Here is a 25,558-nt window from a genome sequence, read left to right as displayed (position 1 = left end):
TCAGTTGCTGACAGTTGTTGAATGAAGAAATGGAGACCAGAAGTGCCTGGCCTGGGCCTAAGAGAAAGCACCTTGCTCGGGAATGGAGAGGACTGGCTAGGAATCTAATCCTTATCACAGGGTGGGGGTGGGACTCCAGAGGGGCTGTGGAGGAGGGAGGATGCCTCAGCCTTCTGTAACCTTCATAGACTCAAAAGGGACCTGGCATTCTTGTGCCTCCTTATGCTACGATCTCTTTATGCTACTGCCGGACAGACAGACCAGAATTTGCCAGTGGATTGGATAGCAATGTTCAGAGCAGGCACAATTGGCGGTGTCTCTGTCCTAGCAGACACAGGTAGATAGGCCTATGTGCTTCTCTTCTGGGCACTCAGAGATGCCCTTTACCATGCCACAGTGACAGTCAGCCTGGAGAGGGAAGTGCCCTGACTCATCTCCTGGCCATTATTGAAGGCCTTGGTCCCACAACAGAGTTGAGAGAGTAAAGCTGTTTGAAGCACAAGGGTCTCTCTCTCTCTCTCTCTCTCTCTTTCTCTCTCTCTCTCTCTCTCTCTCTGTGTGTGTGTGTGTGTTTTCTCATCATATGCATGTATGTGCCCTGTGACTATGCATTCACTGTGTGTCTATGTGCGTAGGTGTGAACAGAGCATGTTTGTGTATGCGTGCACAGACACACACAGGCAGGCAGAGGCCAGCCTGGCTAATTTTAGCTGTGGGTGCCATGCATACTCTGCTGAGGGGTTTCCATTGGCATTTCCAGCTGTCCTGATTTCCCCATCTCACTCTAATTAGCAACATGCTGGCTGGGAGGGGCCCTGCGCTCACATTCTGTTCCCTGCTCTCATATTTTTAACTTTGTTTTGCAAAGAGAGAGAGAGAGAGAGAATGCTGGGTCACTCCCATTGGTGTTGGGGGGGCAGGAGACAGGTGTAGTGTCCTTTGCCCCCCCCCCCATTTTCAGGGCTTCCCAGCTTCCAGAGCTAGGAGTGTGTGTGTGTGTGTGTGTGTGTGTGTGTGTGTGTGTGTGTGTGAGAGAGAGAGAGAGAGAGAGAGAGACAGACAGACAGACAGACAGAGAGAGAGAGAGAGAAAGGTGGAGTGGGGTGGGGACCTGCTTATGTTTGTCTCTGACCACCTAGGCAGATCTTGCAGGGACCCTCAGATCCGGGCAGGGCTGAGAAAGAACCCAGAGAAGCTTGGCTTGAACTCTTCCTCCTGTATCATCTCTTTGCACCCTTCCTGACCAGTCTTGTCACTCATACCCAGCTCACCTTGGCCCCTACTCCCTAGGGGAATGTCACCTGCCCTGAAACAAAGCAAAGCACTGTCCCCAGGACTTGGCTTTAAGAGCTAGCCCCAGTTCTAGCTGCTTGGAGAGGTGTGGGGGCTGGGGAAGCCAGCCACACTTCCCTGCTGGGTTGCCCTTTAGAGCCTGGGGTCCTTACATGGACACTTTCTTCACCCCCCCCCCCATAGGCTCTTTGGCTTTGTGGCGCGGAAGCAGGGCAGCACCACGGACAACGCTTGCCACCTCTTTGCCGAGCTTGACCCCAACCAGCCTGCTTCTGCCATTGTCAACTTCGTCTCCAAGGTCATGCTGAGTGCTGGCCAGAAGAGATGAATCCTGGAGTCCTTGCCCAAGGCCAGGGCACTGGGGTTGGGGTGTGTGGGGAGGGGATCTTCGAATCCTGACCACCTTGAATCCAGAAAGAGGACTTTGGGTTGACTGTGGAGAGGGAGAGAAGAAAGTGCAATGCTGGGAGAGGGAAGTGAATTGCAGAGGGGAGGGGAGAGGAAAGGGAGGAAGAGAATAAAGGAGGAAGAGAAGAACTCAGAATCCCCTGTACAGATGGAAGCCACACCTCCCAAAGCCTCTCTAGCTAGCTGGGGGCGCTGGCTCCCCGACCCCTAGGTCTCTTTGAGGGAGCAGATTTTATGGAGCATTGGAAATCCTTGTTCTCCCTAACCCTCCTGCTTTGAGAGAAGAAACCAGAGAAGAGACTACTTCTCTGGAGGTAAGGCTGCCAAAGCCAGTTGCCAGCCTATGGCATCTAGCGGTGACACTTTATTACCTTTTGCTCACCCGAGGCACCCATGGTCTGTGCTTGCTCTGACTTCTTGCTGCAGGGTATAAATGTGCCGCCATGCACTGATCGATACCTGCCTCTATCCACTCAAATTACAAACAGCTCTGTTTGTCTGTGTCCCTTGTGATACACACATACACACTGACCAAAGAAGACTAGGGATATAGGATGGCAGGTTGCCAGGTCTGAGACAAGCTGTCTCCTGCAGGAGCATAGTATTATGGGGAACAGAGTTCTCTCTCTCTCTCTCTCTCTCTACAACTGCCCTCTAGTGGCCCTGGGGACCTCCAGCCTGTCCCCTGTAGAGACCCTGGTACAGAGGGCATAGCCAACCTGCGGCATTAGCCTTGTTCTGTCTCTCTGAGATTGAAGCTGGGCTGGAGGAATAGGCAATGCCCACAGTCTTGGGAATGATACTGTGAGGAAGGGTGCCATCTTCCCTGTGGTTCGCAGTGAGTTGGGCATGCACACTGATAGTGTCCAGGACTCTGCCTTACACCCTTCTCTTGGTCCAATCCTGGGCCAGGAGTGCCAGCATTAGCTTTGTACTTGCTCACCTGCTTGAGGCCCACTGGAGGATGGGAGCTGTGCCTTTCTGACCTACCCTGCCCCATATGGTTGGCTTATCCCAGGAGCCTGCATCCCAAAGTCCTGCCCAGGGTACCTGGGGAGGTCTGGAGCCCCCTTTCCCCTCTGTGTTTTGGGGTCTGACTATTGCAGACACCCTTCTGGCTGGGCCGTCCAGGGTGACATCAGAGCACCTCTGGGGATGCTGCTGGAGAACCGCATGGTCCTCCTGCAATGCCAAAGCTTCCCTGTTCCCCTTCTGCCTCAGTTTCCCCAGCAGAACCATGCTTCCTGTGGGAGAGAGGACAGAAGGTATGAATTTAGGTCAAAGGTCCTATGGTCTATTTTTGGGGGTTGGGAGGTCCCTGTCATCACTCAGGCCTCCACTTAAGCCCATGGGAGTCCCTAGGGGTGGCATTGTACTGATATATAAATATATATATAAATAATATATACATGAGACATACTGATAGAATCTGTAAGCTAATAAAAATATAAGAAAAGGTTAAAAAAAAGAATAGGTAAATTGACAAGAAATATTTATTGTTTCCCCATATTGCTTTATGGCCCTGGCCACAAACTGTTCCCATTTCTTTTCTAATGTGTAAGCAGAGCCTGAACTGCAGGGGGTCTTTATATTCCAAACAGCCCCAGGGCTGGCCTTGGCCTTGACCCTGGTCTTGGCCCCCCCTCCAAGCTACATCTGGGACTTGGGGATCACATGCTCCAACTCTTTATTCTCTGGCAAGCAGTATTCTGGCTACCAGCACCTTGGGCGTGTGGACAGCTGCTTCCACAGCCACAGGTCTGAGCCAGTGTGTTTGGGGATGCAGGTGTGCATGGCCATGGTGTGTGCATCTCTTGGATTTTTTTTTTCTCCTCCAGGGAGTTTGATGGTATGGATATCGTTTTGAGGAACTAGAAAGAAGAATGTCTAGGTTAGGTGGGGATCATGGGCAGAGGCCCCTTTGGGCCCCCGCTTCCCAAAGAATAAAAGGACTTAGTGATCAGGGTCCTTCTAAAGCGTCCTTCCCTCTGAGATTTTCAAGGCAAAAGTCTCGATTACCCCTTTCCACATTCCCCAGTGAACCCTTCTTCCCAAACTAGAAGAAGAAATTTCTCATCCCTTTCTTTGTAAATATCCTCATCCTGCTGCACAGCCTGGGGCGGCTTCTCCTGGCTGCAATGTTCACTTGAGCCTTTGAGGAATGTCAGAGTCTCTGCACCCTGCCTTGGGCTAACCACCTTTGTGTATGGGTTCACCTTCTCATGCTGCACGCAGGCCCAAGCCATGTGTGAGCCACGTGAAGAACCAAGGTGGATGCTTTGGAAGTGGGTGCCTCTTTCCCAGCATGTCTCTAGAAGGAATGGACACCTGAGTTTGGCTTTCCTGGAAGAATGTTGGACAAAGGGCCTCAGTTCTTACACTGGGAACCACACTGTAGTCTGCCCTGTCCCCCACTATAATTCTCACAGGTGGGTCTCTGCACATTCATGCACGCACACACATGTACACATACACACAGAGACAGAGACCACATGTACCCTTACCACTCCATATGCAACCTATTCTTGCCAAAGATTTCCTTTACACAAGAGCACTTTTTTACCCATTGTATTTGTGTGTGTGTGTGTGTGTGTGTGTGTGTGTGTGTGTGTGTGTGTGTGGTCTGTTTTGCTGTTCTCTATTGTTGAGTCTATGTGTCAGCAGAGAGAGTGCTGTCTGCTCCTAAATGTGAGTAAAAGAGGGATACGGAAGACAAAAGAACATGGCCACTTGTGATGCCATCAAAAAGACCCCCTCAGCTACTCAGAAAATTGCTGAGATTGGCCTGGGGGCCTTCCCCTCCTAGATGAACCAGAGATTTGAGACATCAGAGAGGGACACCGATTGAGCCAGGTTTGGGGGAAGGGAAGACACCCATAGTTCTGTGGGGTATAAGAGTGAAGATCTGGGCTAGAATACAATGGACATGTGGCTTCAAAGGGAAGGCTGGGAAAAAATTAGCAATTAGATACTAAAGTCACTGTTATGTTACTGTGGACCCCTGTCTCTTGTCTAGCCATGTCTGAGGAACAAATTCACACCTTAGGTTTGGGAAGGCCATTTGGATCCTTTCCCCAGCCTATCCCTAGCAACTTAGATAGCTTAAGACATTATTGCCAGGATTTCTGGTTCACCCTAGCCTTGGAGAGCCCCTGGAGAGTCTAGATGTTGTAGAGAGGGCACTGCAGCAGTGACTCCCTCTCGAAAGGGGCTTTCAGGGGAGAGAGAGAGACCTTGTGCTAGGTCTGAATAGAGATGAACCAGGCTCCTTCTGCTGTCTGGGAAGGGCAGGAGAGGCATGTGAGTGAACAGCTATCCTGCTCTGGGCTTTCTCCATACTACTTCCCAGGATTTCTGATCCCCCTTTCCCAGCTTCAGACCTTGGGGAGATGCATCCAAGGGAACCAGCCCTCTCCTGCCTCCATGCCTTGGATCCTTGAAGAGCTTGGATCCAAAGCTAGGGCCACCCCTGCACTTAGGCCTTGGCAGAAGATCTCCAGACGGGTATTTCCGTGGTCATCGGTGACAGGATGTATGTGCGTGTGTGTGTGTAAGTGTGTGTGCATGGTTTGCTCTCTATAGGAAACTTCAAGCTGGCAGATGGAGTTGGTGAATGGAGGGATGTCAAGTTCAATGTGACCCAGTAGTGAGAAGAGCCAGGAGGTGAGGCCTGATGGGCCACAGATAAGTGGTGCTTTAGTGCTGGCGATGGAGGGGACAGTCATATGGGACGAGGCTCAGCAGACCTCTTCCCAGTTGTCTCCTGTTTCCTCAGACAGCTGAAAAGTTGGAGGGTCTCAGTTGGTTTCCATGCCTGGTCCCCTCACAGCAGCAAGGCCATTAAAGTGCAACACACTCCCGTGTCGTCTTGTCAGTGTTCACAGCCCAGCCCTTCCTGTGGACCCAATTTGGCTTGTATGTGTGAGCATGTTGGGGTGTGCAGGCAGTACCATCCCCACTTTTTCATTCAAAAAAAAAATGTAAGAAGTTCCTCATGTCCTGGTTATTCCAACCCTGCCTCCCAGACCCTCTGCTGGGAGACCCCTGCTCCCCAGCCCCCAGCCCCTCCCAGCCCTCTGCTGTGTATTTATAGATGGAAATATACTTTATATTTTGTATCATTGTGCCTACAGCCTCTGCCACCTTGTATAAACCCTGTTGTATGCTACGTGTTCTGGATATGAATGTATGTACACTGATGCTATCCTCCCTCTGTACAGCTGCTTAGTCTCTTACAATTCATTGTATGGCTTTATAAATGATAAAGTGAAACACAAACCCAGGCTCTCATCTAGCTCTGTTTAGGCTCGGCTGGGTCTTCACTGGGCAAGAGGGGTTTTGCCGGAGCATCAGAGATGAGGGTCTTTAATGATGCTTCTGGGAGCCCTGGCAATGGCCTCAGCACTCACCCTGTTCCTTGCGTCACTCATTTGACTCCCAGCTGGAAAAGAAGATCAAAGAATAAAACAAGGAGTGCATCCATTGACCAGAGTGGCAGAGCAGGGTCCAGGAGCTCACATGGCAAAAAATGGGAATTTGTCCCCATCTTGTGGTTATCGGCAGACTTTGTCCAGGTGTGAGGCCACTCCAGGCTTTCACCTGCCAGCCTGACAGTTGCACTGAGAAGGGCCCTTTTTTAACTCCCCACGCTCTAAGCCAGCCTACACAAATCCTCATTGGCTCTGAGAGAGTCTGCTTGAACTCAGAAGTCAGTCCAGATCTGGGCTACACAAACGCCTTCAGGGCCTTCTGCAACCAGGGGATGGGGGACGGGCAGTCCTGATGGGCTGTGGCTTCTTCGAAGAACGAGCAGAAACTGTCAGGCAGAGTGACTGGTGACTTAGACACACGCAGCTCACGGCTGGCTGCCTAGGGGTTCCGAGTGAGCTCGTTGGAATTCAGGAGTTTGGTGTGATGCTACCCGGGCTTACTGAGCACTGTGGGCAAGGAGGGCTTCTTGGAGATCCAGAAGCTTCATGGGACTCAGCCCCCTACTCCACGGGGCTCTCTGCAGTTCTGAGAAGAGTCTCAGTCAACTAATCAGAGCAAGCATGGCTGCCTTCCATGCGGCCCAGCGGCGGGGCTTTGGGGCAGCCTGGACACACTTGTGGGTATTGAAACTAACTCCTTGACGCTCTTCAATATGCCAGGACCCCTTGAGCTTTTGTGTAGAATATATATGGTATATACATTGGGTTTTACACAGAATTTAAAACCGAGAACACTTCAAAAATATAAATCCTCCCATAAAACAATACTAAACTTACACACTGAGTGTAGAAATGAGTGGCACTTCTAAAGTAAGCATTAGGCAGCATTGCTTGGCATGGTTTAAAGCCTCTGGCCTCTGCTGTTGTCTGCCTTCTGCTGTGACAGGTCCTTGGAAAAAATGAACAAAAAGACAAACAGTGGCTTAACAGCACTGTGAAATAGTTCTGATCTCACAGTCCCTGAAAACAGTTTCAGAGACCCCGGGCTCCCAAACAACTCTCTGACCTCTGCTTATCTACGAGGGACACAGCTGGAGAGGCACAGCCTATCTGGTGGGGACAGAGTGTGCCTGTATTCATTCCTGTTGCCAGCCAGGTGTCATGTCTCACATTCTGAGGGACACACCAGGAAACCAAAGCCCTGAGAAGTTACCTTGCCTACTAGAGTGGGAAGAGATGGCACAGGAATGTATTTTCTCATTTAGTACCTATCCTTCTGCCCATCCCGCAGATGAAAAGACTGAGGTTCACAGAGGGTGAGGCACTTGCTCAGAGTCATGCCCCTGGGATAAGTGGCAGAGCCAGGCTGTGGGCCTTCCCTCTAGGCCCTTCCTAGCTCAAGATCCTTTGGGAGAGAGTAGCTCTGGCGAGCAATGGGCATACCTCTCAGGTCATTCAGGTGTGACAGGTAGTAGTCAGGCTGGCTTCCCAGAGTGGGACCAGGATTCTTGGGCTTGGGATGAAGGAAGTCAAGAGGGAATCCTATGATGTCACCCAGAAGCATAGGAATTTGATGGCCTTGAGTCCCTAAAGTCAGAAACTGCCTTGGGGTGCCGGAGCTCTGAGTTGGGGGCAGGGGTGGGGGAATGCAGCAGGTGGAGGGTCCTTCCTGCATTGCTGAGCCCTGTCAGCCCACCCTCCTCTTCCTCATCCCTTCAGTGGACATGATGCTAGGATTTTTGACACATTCTAGGCATGGAAGGGACCCCAGTGCCTTTCCTGCATCGTTTGGCCCAAGCTCCATGAGGAAGGAGGAACTGGCACCATTGGTTAGTGTTAGGGTTAGAGATTTTGGTACCTACCCTCTATCCCTGAGGCCACTCATGCAGGGGAATTCCTCCACACCCTTCCTATAGTGTCTGTGGAATTGATTCTCATGACCAATGAAACCAAACACTGTCTTCTTCCTGCATTTCATCTGTCTGTCTGTCTATCATCTATCTATCTATCTATCTATCTATCTATCTATCTATCTATCTATCATCTATCTAGAGTCAAGGTCTCATGTGGTCAAGGCCAACCTTGAACTTGGTGTGTAGCAAAGTCTGACCTTGAACTTAGGATTTTCTTGTCTCTGTCTCCCAAGTGCTGAGATTATAGGCAGATTCATTTTCATCTTTTCTTCAAAGGACTATTTTAGTCGTTCTCAGTTTCTGACAGTTCAGAACACATCATGGCCCATTCATGACAACACTGATAAGACATGGAACCAAATATATAGTGTGTGCATATATGTACACACCGCACAGATAATGCACACCCAGGCAATAGCACAATGCCCCCTCCACAAAATTGTGCAAAAATACATTTGCCTGCACAAAGATGCATGTACTGACTCATATACATAACTATACAAGCACATATAGACAAGCATACATATGCACAAAACAGATCCAGACCCACAGACACTCAGACATACAGCACATACAGAGATGCACACATCAGAGGCAGTCCATGTGTATGCTGTTTCTCCATGTAGACATATACTTTCCCATCCTTTCCCATCAGATGTCCTGGGACACAGCCTTCTGGTACCCCGAGACAGTTCCAGAGCATCTCCCACAGGTGCTTGGATGAACTGGTCAGCAGGGTGGAGCTGTGATGTCAGAACGTGGTGCACAAACGTGTGGGTACAGATGAGCTATATGCCGATTAGTTTTGTGCCAGCTCAACACACACTAGAGTCATCTATGAAGAAGGAACATCAGTTGAGGAGCTTCCACCATCAGACTGGCCTGTAGGCAAGTGTCTAGGGGTCATTTTCGTGGGACAGCACAGACTACTATGGTAGCAAGCTAAGTAAGTCAGAGAGAGCAAGCCAGTCAGCAGCATCCCTCCATGGTCTCTGTTTCAGTTCCTGCCTCCAGGATCCTCCTTTGGGTTCCTGCTCTGACTTCCCTCCATGACAGACTATGAACCAGAAGCTGAAATAAATCCTTTCCTCCCCAGATTGCTTCTGGTTGTGGTGTTTTGGCATGGCAAGAGAAAGCAAATCAAGACAGCAGAGGTTCTGTAGAAGAAGGCAGAGTCATGAGCTAGGAGTGGGGGCTGGAAGGAGGGGACGATGAACAGTCTCTGCTATGAGAAAATCACCCCACTTTAGACTTCACACATGGGCTCTGGCAGTGGATCTCAACCCGTGGGTCACAGTCATCAGAAAACACGTATTTCTGATGCTTTTAGGAACCCCAAAGTATAAATTTATTTTTGTTGCTACTTCATAACTGTAAATTTGCTGCTGAGTGGTGTCTCGGTTCCTAAGACCATTGGAAATGTGTTTTCTGATGGTCGTGACCCACAGATTGAGAATGAACTTCAAGGGAAGTCAGGGTGGAGAACAGCTTGGAAAGCAAAGGGGCCCTGGGGGGTGGGGAGCTCCAACCCCTGGCATTGGACCAGAGCCTGAAGCAAGCCCTTCGGGGAGGTGCTGTCCCTGTATGGCTTCAGGCACAGCCGTAAGAGTTGTCATGTCTAGAAGAAGCTGTATGAAAACTGGATGTTACCAGAGTTATGGTCAGAACTTGGACCCTGCCAGCCCTAACAAGGTGGGTTCAACCACCTGTCCACACTGTCAATTAAAAACAAAAGGAGGTGTAGGAACCTCAAGTCCAACTTCAGAGTCATGACATGAGGCTTAGGCTGAAACAGAGGAACGCAGGGTAGACAAGGTGCCCTGCCCATGCCCCTCCTTGCTGCCTCCAGACCAGCCTGAGACTCCTGGGGAAGTTCCAGCTTCTTGGGGGTTCATTGTCTCAGTAGTTTGGTAGCTGGAGGGAGGGGCACAGCCTATCTTAGAATATCTTCATCCCTGTCTGGACAGTTAGAGTTGGGGAGCATCTTAGACATCCCCCCCCCGCCCTGCACTGTGACCTTTCTTAAAAGGTGCTGGCCTAAGGCCAGAATACAAGATTTGATTCTAGCTTTGGTGGGCCCTCTTCCTTTCCTGGGCCTCAGTTTCCTCATCTGCAGGATGGGTATGTTTTGCTACTAAAGGGTTAGCCCGTAGACTGAAACCACACAGCATGGGTGTAACCTGCCACTTACTATGGTTCTGCAGACCCAGAGGAGAAATACATCTACTGGGTCTTGCTGGGCCTCTGCCTCCTCTAGCTTCCTCCACCAGCTTGGTAGCCTTCAGGGAGACTTGGCAGTGGAGAGGCTGTGTAGACAGCTTACCAGTAAGCGGTATTGATCTGAGTGGTTCCCAGACTCCAGCCCACGGGTTAGGGGATGGGGTGCAGCCGCCGCTGTGGCTCGAGCTTTTATAAGGCCTGGAAGAGCATTTCTTGACCATCAGGACAGGATGTCCGGGCTCCCTCAGCCTCTGCCCCCTCCCTCCCTCCCAGCTTCCCAGGCCCTATCCTCCCTACATCCTGCACTTGGGGCAATGACCATGGCTCAGGGGATTTGGGTCATCTGGAGCTGGGTCTGTGGAGGAGCCCGTAAGCAGGGAAAGAACAGGGTACAGGTCCTTGGGGAGGGTGGGAGACTGCCAGGGAGGGATGGAGGAAGCCTGAGGCCATGAATTCAAAGAAAGGGACCTCAGAGGCATCGTGGGGTAAGTCAACTCAATCACTCCTCCAATTTGGTGGACGTTAAATGAGCACTTACTATGTGCAGGCACCGAGTTTGGCAGCAAGCAGCACTGGTGGCTTGTCCCTGCAGTGAGTGCCCCTTTGGGTCCAACAGAAGGGACCAACCTTTTGACACATCGCAGCATTGTCATCTATATAGCTCATTCTTGAGAGCCATGTGGTTGAATACAACAACAAAAAACACAACAGCAGGAGCCTTCCGGGGGCAGATTGGACACGCCTAGAAAAGCCAGCAGGCAGGTCATGACACAGCTGTAAGCACCACGGTGCTTGGAGTTTTCGAGTGGGCCAGCCGGTCTGGGGAGAGCAGAGGTGGACACAAAGGTCGAGCATGTCCCATGGTGACAGCCCAAACAGTGACCAAGAATTGTCTGGGTGAAGGGGGGGAGGGTCGTTTCAGGTGGAGAGAGTAGCAAGTGCCGGGCTGGGATGGGCAGGAGGGGTTTGAAACATCTGGCCCTGTGTACCTGCCCACGAGTAGCAGCCTTTATAATGGAACTTGAGGTTCATTTGCGGAGAAGACAGGATAGTGGCTATGGTGGTTTGAGTAGAAATGGGCCCCATAGACGCATGTGTTTGAATGCTTGACTCATAGGGAGTGGCCCCATTAGGATGTGCGGCTTTGTTGGAGGAAGTGTGTCACTGTGGAGGGGGGAGATTTGAGGTCTCGTGCCTAAGCGATGCCCAGTGTCGCTCTCAATCTCCTTCTGCTGTCTATGAACCAAGATGTAGAACTCCCAGCTCCTTCTCCAGCACCATGTCTGTCTGCACAATGTCTTGCTTCTCTCCATGACAACAATGGAACAAATCTCTGAAACTGTAAGTCACCCCAATTAAATGTTTTCCTTCATAAGAGTTGCCATGCTCATGGTGTCTCTTCACGGCAATAGAAATACCAAGGCTCAGGTTGGGGTGTCACCAATTTGACTGCCATCCCTACTGGCTGCTGGGCCTTCCTTTGCTTCTATTTCCATGGGATGTAGTAACTGTAAAGGGCATCTGTTGGAATTGAGTGTTTTTACCTGTAAAGCCATAACGAAAGCTCGAGGAGATAGCTCGGTGGGTAAGAGTGCTTGCTGAGCAAGGCTCTGTGTGTATAAATAACCCCAGCATAACCCCAGTGGAGACAGGAGGGCCCTGAGAGCTTGCTAACCAGCTAACCTACCCAAAATAGTGGGGTTTGTGTTCAAAGAGAGAGAGAGTACTGCGTGTTAAAGGATAGGGAGAGAGCAACATCTAACATCCTGGCTTCCCTGTGTGCTCAGGGGTGGACACACATGTTCGTGCAGCATACACGCATACCTTACACACATAATAATAGTAATTAAAACTTTAAAAATTGTAACTATTATTTATGCTCATTATTTCATTATTTGACTTCCTTTCCTTTCTCCTCTTTAGACTCCAGGTCCCTGAGAGCACAGACCGACGTGTGAGTCTGAAGGCCTAGTGCAGAGCCTGGCAGATGGGACACCCGCTCCTTCTTGTGTACAGGGAATGAATGTCTGCCACGGTCTGCATGGCATGAGTCTGGAAACCTGCTTGAGGCTGTGAGGGAATGGAGAGAGGACAGGCACTAAAGAATAGCTGGGCCAGGTGGGCTGTGCTGGCTGTGATGGAAGGCATCAACTACCATAACAACTGGGTACCTCAGCACATTTGTTATGTACAGCACACAGGACAAGTTGGCTAGTTTTGGTGGGCGGTCTCTGTGGGTGAGCAGCCTCAGGCTGTAAATGTTAGGGAGAAGGAAGATGCACTTGCAATTTTTTGTTTGTTTGTTTGTTTGTTTGTTTTCTTTGCACTCACTGGTCAACTGTGAACCCTTACACTTGGAACAGAGGAAGGCATTCTGAACCTGAAGAAAGGGAGGCTTCCCAGTTTTCCATGGATTCGAGGGATTGGTCCTTGACGTGACCATGCCTGTGTCAACAAGTCCCATTTGCTTGGAACTTTATCTGGTCTTTACACATTAACTTGGGCTCTTTGGCTCCCCACAAATGCCTTCAAGGTTATTGTGGGTAAGGGAGTTGGGGAGGGGAAGGAGACTTAGTTGCCATGTGAATATCGAGCATTTACAATAAGAGATGTGTTTGAAGTTCCCGAGTCAAGGGGACTTGATTCAGGACCAAGAAAATCTTAAAATGCTTGTTATTTTAGTGTTTTCCCCCCTTCCTGTGTTACTAGTAGAGGGCCTTGAGTGTAATAGGCAAGCCCTTTACTACTGAGTTATATTTCCAGCCCCTTTTAAACTTTTTTATTTAAAGACAGGGTGTGGTACCAAGCAGGGGTGGCACACACCTTTAATCCTAGCACTTGGGAGGCAGAGGTTGGTGGATCTCTGAGTTTGGGGCCAGATTGAGCCAAGGCAGCCGGGGCTACACTGAGAAACCCTGTCTTGAGAAATAAAAACGGAGGTGTGGGAAGGAGAACCAGGGATATGGATATACGCACATTGATCACCCCGAGAAGGGGGTGGCGGCAGTGTTGAGGGTCCAGGCTGGTGGGAGACTTTTGGGGGGCAGCACTGTGACTAGGAATGAAGGTACAGGCTGGAGGGGAGACTGGGGCATTACCAGACCCCACTTGGGGGTGGCTTCCTCCTACAGTGGTTGCCTTATTTGTGGAAGGACCCAACTTGGAGGCCCCAGAGGTCATGCCCATGCTCAGGGATAGCCGGGCTACTCCCTCTGGGTGAAGCACTGACAGGTTCAAGGACAAGTATCAGACTCTCATTAGATCTATAGGAGAAATGACCTGGGCTGGCAGCAAGGCCAACCCAGCATTGCCACCGAGGCCATCAAACCCCAGGAGCAGAGCAGCTGCCTTGGACACAAAGGATAGGAACACCAGTGATGCTCCAGGGTTACAAGGGTGGTTCAAGAGCACAGAGTGGCCTGAACAGATGATGGACACCTCCCAAATGACATCTGGGTATTAAAAGCTAGAGGACCAGATGTGCCTGTCCCAAGGCTGTGGCTCTATTTATACCCTAGGATGTCCAGGTTCTTGAAGGCTCAGTAGGGATTTTTTTTTAATGGAAAACTGAATAACAAAAAGATGTTTGGGCAAGCCATTTGTGGTGGTTCATGCCTATAATACCAGCACACAGGAGGCTGGGGCAGGAGGTTTGCTGTGAGTTAGAGGACAGCCTGAGGGTACATATTGAGACTTGTCCCAAAACACCAAAAGAAAAAATAGAAAGAAAGAAAGAGAAGGCTGGAAGGAAGGAGGGAAGGAAGGAAGAGAAAGGGAAAGCAGGGTTGTGTATTTGTGGGGTTGTGCCCTCATATCCAGGCATTGTAGAGGGGTGGGTGAAAACCATAAACTGGAGAACATGGTGTATAAGAAGGAGGGCCCAGAGGGTTCTGGGAAGGAGACAGACTTCAGGGAGGAGGGGTTGGGGTAGAGTGAGTAGGGAAGGGGAATCTGGGAGCTTCTCTATAGAAGGCGATGTGCAGCCCCTATCTTTGTGGAATTGAATTCACTCTGTGTTAAAGTCCCTGAATCTGGCCTCACAGAGGCCATCTTTGTCCTCTTTGGAGGCAGAGTGACAATGGAGTTGGAGAGGATGCCAGGTGTGTGTGTCTCAGAGAAGCCTCTCATGCTCACAGAACCTGGGGGCCAACTGAGGCTGGGGCGGGGGGTGAGTCCGGTGCTTATCAGGGTGTTTTTGAGCAGCATGTTCCTTTTTGTCCAGTTATCCACGTGGACACAGGTTTCCTGAGCATCCTTGGGAAGGAGGGTAGTGGTGGGGATGAGGATTTTTTGCCTTGGAGATCCACTCTGGATGGCTGTCCTTGGCCTGGATCTTTTCCTGTTGCTGTGGCATCAGCAGGTGCCAGGAAGGACAGGCTGTGTCTCCAGAGCCAGTCCCGGCAAGGCTAGGAACATCAGAGCCCTGTTGCCACAGAGATAAGTGAAGAGCAGGTACAGCTGTGCAATCGTGAGTGGGAGCGAGGTCAGTGTGATTCCAGGTGGCTCCGGGCTTTGTGTATGCTTGGTGGTGACACTGCCACCTGACTGCCTTCCTCTTCTCGGCTTCCTCCCTGCCTCTCCTAGCCCAGAATCCTAGAGTGGAGTTGGGAGGTAGTGGCTGAGTCAGGTAACAGAGCCAAGCAGCCATGAAGATACCAGAGAAGGGGTGCTGGTCTTTGTCTAGATAGAAGCTTGGGACCCGTGGGAAGGTCTGGCAAGCTCCCACTTCCATTCCTGCTGTCCGGCCTTCCCAAGCCAGCACTTCCGGTCTGCATCACCTACCCCAGTCTCTGCACCTGTATCCACGTTTCTCATTCACATGGCTCCTGGGTCTCCAGGCAACCTTCCTCATTTTGCACTGGAAGAGGACCCGCTCCTTGCTACAGCTGCGGAGAGGGGAGGGTGGAGACCACGGGGCCATCCCTCTCCAGGGATCTTCAGGGATGGGAAGGGATGGCTTTCAGAGTGCGGAGAACCACAAGAGGACTCTGGAGTGTTCCCACAGGGCTCAGGGTCTGAGGTTCTCCTCTCCAGCGCTTTTAAGTTCACAGCGCTAACATTTTATAGCATTTTCATGACCCTCAGGCGCCCTCCAGTGGCAAGCTAGCAAATTGTGTCTCTTCCTAGAGACACAAGTGGGCACCTACTGAGCCAGCTTTCCCTGTAGCCATGATGGTTATGTGCTGGAGGCTGAGGGCATTTGGCTATTTAGATGTAGGTTGATCATTAAAAGCTCCTGGTGGGGGCAGGGACAGAGATCCAGTGGCCTCCCTTCCTATTCCCAGTCCCAACTAGAGATCATTTAGCCTACATGGTCAACCTTTTGGGGCTGGGCTAACGTTCTCTTACCTAGGTGGTCATCGGTGGTGGAGCCAGTGAGGAGCCCTGAGTGTCCCCAGTGGGAGGGGCCCTGGATGGGCAGTCAGTGACTGGGGCACATATGTCCTCTTTACTGTGATTCTCTGGGTTGGTTGGCATCTCTGGTATTTCCTCTAACCCATCATGGACTGTACTATGAGCTCACTTCCTGGACACACAGGTCTGTCTGTCTATCCTCATAAAGCTAGCCTTCTGTTGCCCCTCTATGTTAAGTTGGCAGGGCAGGCTGTGGGCTCCTCTCTGGCACCTGTGTAGTGTCGGGTTTCATGAGAGCCTTTACACCGTTTGACACCATAAGACTCTACTCCTCCCTCCCCATTACCTTCTCACACGAGCACCCCTCCGGAGGTCCGGAGCAGAGCAGTCTCTATGCCTGCTTTACTCCTGCATTTCCTAGTCACCAACACCCAAGGAAGAAAGTGGCAATGATCTTCCACTCCCTACCCCCACAACTGCCAGACCCTTACCAAGCTGTCCAGGACTCTACGAAGGTGAAGCAGCATCTGATAGAAAATGGCAATGAGAAAGAAGGGAAGAACAGAGGCATGGCAGCGTTCTCTCTCACAGGCAGTGGCTGTAAACACAAGCAGAGGTCCAAGATGCCAACCCCCTGCTTCACTCTGTAGTGGTACCTTCCCGTGAGCCTGCTTTGTCCCCAGGCTCAGCACTGTCCTCACCCAGGTGTTCCCAGGTATTTGACCTCTCTGTGGCTCACGGTTGTCATAATGAGTGGACAAAGATCTGAGGTGTGATGTAAATATCTTGCCTGGGTTTGCAGGGAAATGAAGGACTTGTATTGATTTCCTAAAATGTGTCAGGCTCTACTTGGCATGCATAGGATCTCATACATACACAATACATACTTAATACATACATACATGACCCCCCCCTAAAGTGGCCATTCTACTCTCATGTCATGGAGAAGAAGGCCTAGATAGGTAAATGACAATTCTGTTAAAGGGCTGGCTAAGGGATTTGAACTCAGATCTGAATGCTTCCCGAGGCTTTGGGTATATCTAGAACATCATAGATAGAATGGAGGCATAGGCTGGAAGTTGAGAAGGCCTAAGTCCAGAGTGTGATGGGAGAGAGGGTCCAGGCAGCAAGGACAGGACTTAGGGGAGACTTGAAGCTTGTGAGATCTTGGTAACCACCTTGCTTCTCTGGAGAGCAGAGCTTCTGACTGAAGCCTCAGTTGGTCCACAGATAAGGGCAAGGAAATCTAGAATGCCCATCAGGAGGCCATCAGGGCTGGCCATCGCCTCCAGGGTGCACTTGGGAAGAATCAAAGACCTGGCTTGAGCTTTACAAGCAAACAGAACCTTGGAAACAGAAATTGAAAGAACCCCTAACTAAGATGGTACTGAGGAGCCAGCATGCTCTGGAGGGTCTGGTGATGCTCTGTGTTCTGCAGGTGGACAGTCAACAGGATGCACAGGGAAGAAGCTAGGGAGGCAAGTCGTGCAAGCCTCGCTGCTGTAGCTTACAATCCGTCACAGCAGGATCCCCTCCTTTTGGAAAAGCAGAATGAGCCTGGCGCCCTTTCCTCACTCGCACCTAGTGTAAATGAAACAGTTTTCAGAATTGCAGAGGCAAAGGAAAGGGGACAGTGTCCTCTAGTGGCAATAGCTTGGTACTTCAACTCAGAAGCTTTAAGATCAAATAAGCCCCAGATAGTAGCCACAGGTTGTTCACTTGACAGAACAACACTGGGGATCCTGTGATGGGTCAGGCCTCCTTTTGTGTGCAGCAGCTAGGGGCAGAGGGCAAGGCTCTCAGAGAAGTTGCCTTTATGACTCATAACAGGTGTGATTCTTATCTCTGGAGATACTCAGGGACACAGGCAACCAATGAGAGTAGCAAAGGGCACATGCTGGCTCCTGGCATGAGCCAGCCCTGTGCCAGCATCCCAGGGTGTGAGATGAACAGGATATGGCTCATGCTCTCCACCATCAATGCAGGAGTCAGGGAAGCCAAGAAAAACAATGCGTTTTGTCACAGTGGGGGCATATGGTGTCTGGCCATTGCCATTTCTCCCTTGGGTGGGGTTTCTGAGCATTCCTGGGTTTCCTTCTCACCTTTATTTAGAATTTTCCTTTAACTCATTGGTGCTGCTATTGTGCTCTTAGGACTGTAGTGCCATGAGGTGGTTGAAGTGAGCAGGGGTCACAGCTGGGTAGGACTATTGTTTTCTTTCTTCCCTTGGAAGCTTGCAGGGTGCCTTCTGCTTTGCGGGGAGGCAGCTTGCAGGTCAGACCCTGCAAGAGGTCTTTGGAGCCTATGTTCCAAATGCAAGGTGTCTTCAGCAACAGGGACTCACCTTTAACTTCTGGAGAGCAACCAAGGACAACGGTGGAAGGCTATAAAGTTTTGAGTCTCTTGGACAGTCCTGTCCAAGCCCAAAAGAGAGCATCTCCTGCCTGCTGTTTGGGTTTTGTTAGATGGTCTATGGCTTTTGTGGTAGCATTGTCAGCTCAGATGGGACAATTTCATTTAAGCTATACATGTATATGTATACATAGACTTAGGTGTATTATTGGTATTTTTAGGCAGACAAATACTAGCATGACTCCTTACGGCTTTTCTGATGTCTTTATTGTTATTTTATCCTCCTCCCTCCTTCTGTAATTTTATTCTTCCTCCCTAAGTGAAGCCCTCCTGCTTTGTCCATTTCCCCCTTTAGATCACTTGCAACCTGCTTTCCCCTCTCTGTTGCTACCTTCCCCTCCTGCAATGGCCCCCCTTTTTTTGTTTTACTGATTTCTGAAGTTATTGAAGAAATTAAAATGGCTAAGGAACTCCTAGAAATCTGTTTATCGTCCCTAGCAACTAGGGAAATGCAAATCAAAACAACTTTGAGATTTCACCTTACCTCAGTCAGAATAGCAAAGATTGCTAAAAGAATTGACAACAACAGATGCTGGAGGGGATATGAGGAAAAGAGAGTCCTTATTCATCACTAGTGGGATTGCAAACTGGTCCAGCCACTCTGTGGAAAATCCTGAAAATGCTAAAAATAGATCTGCCCTCTGACCCTGCTCTACCTCTCCTCAGTGTACACACAGGGACTCAACCTCTCATTCCACAGGTGCTTGCTCAGCCACGTTCATTGCCACTTTATTCGCCATTGCTAGGGTGCAGGAATAGCCTAAACGTCCTCCCACTGCAAATGGATAATGAAAATGTGGCACAGCTACACTAAGGAGTTCTATTCAGTTGTAAAGAAAACTAAAACCATGAAATTTGCATGGATGGAATTAGATGGACTTAGATGCAATTAGCAAAGATCATCGTGAATGAGGTTGCTCAGACCCGGAAAAGACAAATGTCACATGTTCTCACTTATCTGAGGGTCCTAGCTCCAAATCTTCAGATGTGAGAATACAGCCCGGAGTAACTCTAGAAACCAGGAGAGTAACACTTTAAAATTTGTAATTATATTACATGTGCATGAATGTTTTGCCTGCATGAATATATGTGTTCCATGTGTGTGCCTGGTGCAGATAGAAGTGAGAAGAGGGTTTTGGAATCCCGAATCTGGAGCTATGGGTGACCGTGAGGTTCCATGTGGGTGCTGAGAATCGAACCCAGGTCCTCTGCAATAGCAAGAAGTGCTCTTAACTGCTGAGCCATCTCTCTAGCCCCATGGATATCTTTCTTCAGGGCTCGCTCCAGGGAATCTGACCTTGACACACATTATCTGGCCTCATGGGCTTTTCTCAAAATATCTTGGTAGAAGCCTCCATGACTCATTAACTCCTGCATTCTGCATGTCTGTAAAATGTAGACGATGATGTCAAGTTATGTCACCAGCTCTGGCAGCAGTTGGACCTCCTTGGTCATGACTCCAGTGTCTTTTGAGTGCCTGGACAGCTGAACCTGGGAAACATAACCCTGGGTGGCCTCGTGTGAGTAGAAGACCATGAGGGCACTTTGCTTTTTAAAGAGGATATCTTCAGAATCGTGGGGGTGGGGTACTGTAGAGATGGTTCAGTGGCTTAAAGCACTGGCTACTCTTCCAGAGGATCAGGGTTCAACCTACAGCGTCCACAGGACATCTCACAACCATCTAGTCCCAGGAGATCAGGTGTCCTCTTCGGGCCTCTGTAGGTAAATGGATGGAATTAGAAAATACCTGAGTGAGGTAACCCAGACCCAGTAGGACAAATGTTACATGGTGCACAGGCACACATGCTGGGAAAAACACCCATACACATAAAAAAGAAATAAGGATCTTATATTTTTTATTTTTTTGAAATTAAAATATGACTGCGTCATTTCCCTCTCCCCTGTACAACCCCTCCCATGCCCCCTTTTCCTCTCTTTCACACTCATGGCCTCTGACCTCTTTTTGAAATTGCTGTAATACACATATATTTCTAAATATATAAGATGTATACATATAAGCTTTTTAGCCCATATAATGTTGCTTGTGTGTATGCGGTTTCAGGGGCGACCACTGGAACTGGATAACCAGTTGAGAAGCTCTTCCCCGGGGAAGAACATCCCTTCTCTCTTGTCTTTATTTCTTCACCTAGGGTTGGAGCCCCGTGAGCTTACCCCTTCCTCCCACGTTAGCAAGTCCATTGTTGTTGTCCTTGCTTAGGTTTTGTTTGCATAGCTTTTTAAAAAGCGACTAAAAAACAAACAAAAGAACGACCTTGCAGATATATAACCTATCTCTTTTAAAATGTGCCAGTATCTTGTCAGTGTGAGTGAAATTTAGAAATGTCGTCAGTTTTAGGTCTCCTTTTCTTCTCCCATTTAGAATGTGATTGTTTAAAAATCGACGCACCACCCAGGCGACTGTGGGTGGTGCTCTTAGCACCCATTGCCCTGAGGGAACATCACCTATCTGATTTTAGGTTTTGTTTGTTTGTGATTCCCCTTTCCACACTATCATCCTGTTTCTTGATGTTTAGAGTTAGAGGTTATTTAGTCATCTTCTGCTATAATGGATGAGAGTCCAATCATTTGCTGTTTTACTTACACTTTGAGGTAATAGCCCATCACTGAGGGAAGTTAGGGCAGTAACTCAAGCAGGACAGGAACCTGGAGGCAGGAGCTGATGCAGAGGCCATGGAGGGGACCTGCTTACTGACTTGCTCAGCCTACTTTCCTATAGCACACAGAACCACATGCCTAGGGAGAACACTGCCCACAGTGAACTGGACCCGCCCACATTAATCACCAAGCAAGAACATGTACCACAGGCTTGCCCACATGCCAAGTGTAGTGGGGCATTTTCTCAGTTGAGGTTCCCTCTTCCAAAATGACTGTCAAATTGATATAAAACTAGCCTGATGGGAGATGTCATTCTGTAAATATGTTTCTCATACTGGTTAATGAATAAAGCATTGTTGGCCAATAGGAAAGCAAGACAGGCGGGACTAGGAGGCAAGGAGGAAAGAGGAAGTAGTAAGGAGAAGTCAAGATGGAGAGTCTGGAGAGAGCAGGACGCCAGCCGGCTCTCCAGTAAGATAAGACCACGTGGAAATATTTAGATTAATAGAAATGGGTTAATACTTAAGACAGAGCTAGCTGATAAGAAACTAATACCTGGCCAACAGCATTATATCAAATGCAGAGTCTCGGTGTGTTAATTGGGGCTGGCGCCACGGTGGGACAAGACCAGCAGCAGGAGGAAAAAAACTTACTCCTTACATATGGTGCCCACGTGGCTAATAAGAACTTCCACTTAAACTTTAACAAAAGCTTAAAAAAGGGTTTTAGAAACAAAAGAACAGAGACAAGCAAGGTTTCTTGGTAGCAGCATTTTTCTCTGTTGGATGCTGCTTTGCGCAAGACAGACAGATATTTGTGCGGCTCCTTTAAGGGAAGTTCCCTGACTTAGCATAAGCGGCAAAAAACCGCATGGCTTTTAAGAAGCACTGCTAACAATTTATTGGTGTGTATGAGAGCTGGCAATGGCAGTGACCACATCTCCAAGCTGGCAGCATGCTGCTGGGTACAGCATAGACCAAGGCGGTGAGCACAGCTCTCACTGCTGGCGGTAAAGGTACCTGCCCACCATCTTTGATAAATCACGGCAGAAACAAGTATGTCTTTCATTTTAGCAATGTTGTTGTTTACCAGATAAAAGACTCGTGGCCAGAAAAAAGATAAAGATTTACAGTAAAGACAGATTCACACTAAAAGAAAAACCTCTAAAGGTTTACAATGTGTTTTAAAATATATGTAGGCTTGGGAGAGAAAAAGAAATAAAATGGTTTTAAAAAGATAATGAGGAGCTGGGTGTGGTGGCACACACCTTTAATCCCAGCACTCGGGAGACAGAGGCATGCAGATCTCTGTGATTTCAAAGTAAACCTGGTATACAGGATTAATTCCAGGATAGATAAAAGTTACCTGTCTCAAAAGAAACCCTGTCTCAAAATATGAAAAAATAGAAGTAAAAGAAACAAGAGTAATATAAAAGCCATGTAAAGATGGAGAGAATCTGGATACTATACAGTATTATATTGTCTTTGTATTGTTTGACTGCTGAGGAAACAACTGTTAAAGGAAATGCTGCTGGATTAATTCAGTTTATATATTTTAAAAATACTTTGACTTCAAAATTTAAGTCTAAGGACAAGTTACTGGGGAAAAGGATTTCTATTCTTGTTTCCACAGAAAATGAAAAGCTGTGAATTCCTTCCAGACTAATATGGTTTGATCAAGCCACACTCCCTGAAACAGAGTTCCTGGTGATCCAACATTCAAAACAGCTTGAACAAGGCAGCCTTGCAGACTACAGCCAGGATTTTATCTTCTTAGGATCCCACCCCATGACAGCACCCCCTACCAGCAGGAAGCAATTTGGAAAGAATGCCGCCCAAATTCCCAAATATTGTTTATAAATGTTTGTTTCCCTTTAAATGGGTTTGGTTATAAATGGTTAATGACCACAACCAATCTCGTTTTAAAGGTAAAAAGGGAATTATGGTATAGATATGAATACTTTGTGTTGGAATGGATTTTCATTTATTGATACAATTTAAGATCAATTTTGTGATATGTATATTTCTCCTTTTGTTTAGGTATTGTGTTTATATACCTCTTTTAGAAATGTAATGTATAATGTAGTACAGATTATAGATAATTACCTATGATAGTCAAAGCTTAGAGTTAAGTTAGTTAAGTTTTTCAAGATACACAGAGATGTATTTGAGATAGATAGGCATTCTTCAAACATTTCAAAGACCTACAGAATATGGCATTTAAAATGGTTTAGGGTTTTTCTTAACAATGAGGCACAGATGCTCCTGGCAACACAATCTGTGTCAGAAAGGAAGATGGACATTGAAGAAACGTGTTATGAAGTTTACTTCCAATATGGCAAGACTAGCCATTTGGACAAGATACTGCTCTTGTCTGGACTGTTTGACTTTATGCTGTATAAATTGGACATGCAGGACCCAAAGAAAAGTGACTGCTGATTCAAGGTGGACATTGCTACAGAGTGCCTGCTTCATGGAAGAGTCTGCCAGGACACAGAAAAAAATGACTGACAAACTGCCAATACAGGTGGATAGTTTAAAGTTTCCTGCTTTGCTGAAGAGTCTGCCAGACACTCTATGGCCTGTGGGCTGAAGATGGAAGATTACAGAAGAACTTCAGGTGACTGACCAGGCAGTGAGTTGTCTCTGTCATTTCTAGAATTTAGAGGAAGTAGTGAGGAGGAGTCAAGATGGAGAATCTGGAGAGAGCAGGAAGCCAGCCGGTTCTCTGGTAAGATAAAACCATGTGGAAATATTTAGATTAATAGAAATGGGTTAATACTTAAGACAGAGCTAGCTGATAAGAACCTGGGTAACAGCATTATATCAAATGCAGAGTCTCGGTGTGTTATTTGGGGCTGGTGCAGCAGCGGGACAAGACCAGCAGTGGGCGGAAAAACCTACTCCTTACATAGCACAGAATCCTATTGATATAATTACTTTTCAAATGTTTTCTCCTTTGTTTGTTGTATGACTGTGTGTGAATAGTATTTGTAGTTGGATTTTTCTTTGGGCCACAGGCTCACAAATAACAACACAGAGACTTATTATTAATTATGAAAGCTCTCCCTTATCTTAGGCTTGTTCCTAACTAGTTCTTATAACTTAATTAACCCATATTATTTAATATATGTTCTGGCCTGTGGCTCATTACCTCATCTACTTACTGCCCATCCTGCTTTCTTCATGTGTCTTGTTGGCAACTCTGCCTCTTTTCTTCCTAGAGTTCTTTCTCTGCCCAGAAGTCTCACCTATACTCATGCCTGGCTATTGACCTTTCATATTGTTATATACCAATCATAGCAATACATCTTCATACAGTGTACACATATCCTACAACAGGTATTTTATTTCTTGGGTACACAACTTATAAAAATACACCTTTTGCTTGCTATATTTGTTAGAGTACCAACAGGTGCTCAGAGGGATACATTACAAGCAACACGGTTATTGATTGCTTACAAAACAGCCCTGGGGAGTTGATAGCTCATCAGGTCATCCATTGATCTCACCTTTTGGAAGTTTTCTGACTTCCACCACAAATCAATGTTGTCTCCATGGTGCTTGACAGCTTCCTCCTGAGGGAAAAGCAGGAGAACAGGGACATCTGTCCAGAGGAGAGGGCTGTGGGCCAGTCTTGTCACCTCAACTCACCTCCTACCTTTGGCTAGAATTCAGTGACAAGGCTACACTACTGCAAGGAGTGTGGGATATGTAGTCCGCAGTGAAATGGCTACTCTACCGCAGAGGAGTGTGGGCTATATAGTCTGTTTAGTGGCCAGGAAGAAGAGAAAAACAGTTTTGGCTAGAAATGATCATTTCTGTCTTATTTGTATTCTCTACTTTGAATTCTTTGTTATCTTTGATGGACAGGTTGGTTTTAAAAGTTAGAAATCAATAACCAGGCTTTGTATTAACATCATTGTCTGGTTAGGATTCTGATAGAATAAAACTCACTGTAGCTATTCCAAGAAGATCCAAGATATGAATATTGTATCATTCCCAAAGTCATATTTTAATGCTAAACACCAGTGTAATGGCTTAGGAGGTGAAGACTGGGGAGGTGGTTAAGTCACTCTCTCATCAATGGGACTAGTCTCCTTATAAAAGGGACCCTAATGAATTGCCTTGCCTACTTACCAGAACACAGAGAGGTGTTATCTATGAACCAGGAGGGGGGATTTCACCAAGTGCTGACTCTACCAGCACCTTGATCTTGGATTCCAGTCTCCAGAACCAGAGGAAGCAAGCTTGTGTTGTTTACATCTTACTAGGTCTGTGGTAACATTTTGTAATTGTAGCCCTATATGACAAAAGGCATTCCCCGGGGGAATGAAAACACATGTAGGTCGAGATTTCAGGAACTACTTCAGAAATTGCCCTAAGAGACTTGTGGCTCCAACAGTTAGGAAGCTGCCATTTCTATATCACATCGGCCATTTCTGCAATCAGGAAATTGTCCCAATGACGTCACCACTGCTGTCACCTAGCACCTTGCAGAGCTTCTCTGTGGTGGGTCACAGAACAGTGCTGTAAGCTCTGCATCATCTCTGAGTAAGCACGGGCCCCTGTTAACAATGCCACAGAGGACCCAGTGCATGCACTGCTGTGCAAGCCGGAAGGAAATGGCACGGGCAGCTGAAATTCACCCCAGGGCTGAGATGACTTAGCAGCTAAGAACACTTATTTCTCCTTCAGAGGACTGGAGTTTGGTTCCCAACACCCATGTCAGGCAGCCCACAACCATCTGTAACTCCAGCTCCAGGTGATCCAGATCCAATGGCATCTTTTGGCCTCCAAACCCACATACACAAGCACACACACACACACACACACACACACACACACACACACACACACACAGAGAGTAACAAAAAAGTGAAAAGTCACTTCTGGCCTTGTCTCATTTCAG

General features: G+C 48.1%; 1 protein-coding gene across 5 annotated transcripts in view; it reads left to right on the top strand.

Moving 5' to 3' along the window:
* Positions 1 to 5,979, top strand: part of Tns1 (tensin 1) — a 170,060-nt gene extending 164,081 nt beyond the window's left edge. For all 5 annotated transcript variants that reach the window (XM_051190448.1, XM_051190445.1, XM_051190444.1 and 2 more), the window contains one exon: positions 1,477 to 5,979. In XM_051190448.1, the coding sequence (XP_051046405.1) occupies positions 1,477 to 1,621 (145 nt within the window). In that variant the 3' untranslated portion in view covers positions 1,622 to 5,979. The remainder of the gene's footprint in view (positions 1 to 1,476) is intronic.
* The last annotated feature ends 19,579 nt before the right edge of the window (positions 5,980 to 25,558 follow it).

This window comes from Phodopus roborovskii, unplaced genomic scaffold (assembly GCF_943737965.1).
Source record: "Phodopus roborovskii unplaced genomic scaffold, PHOROB, whole genome shotgun sequence".
In the NCBI taxonomy this organism is placed as follows: Eukaryota; Metazoa; Chordata; class Mammalia; order Rodentia; family Cricetidae; genus Phodopus; species Phodopus roborovskii.
This window is presented reverse-complemented; position numbering and strand designations above follow the sequence as displayed.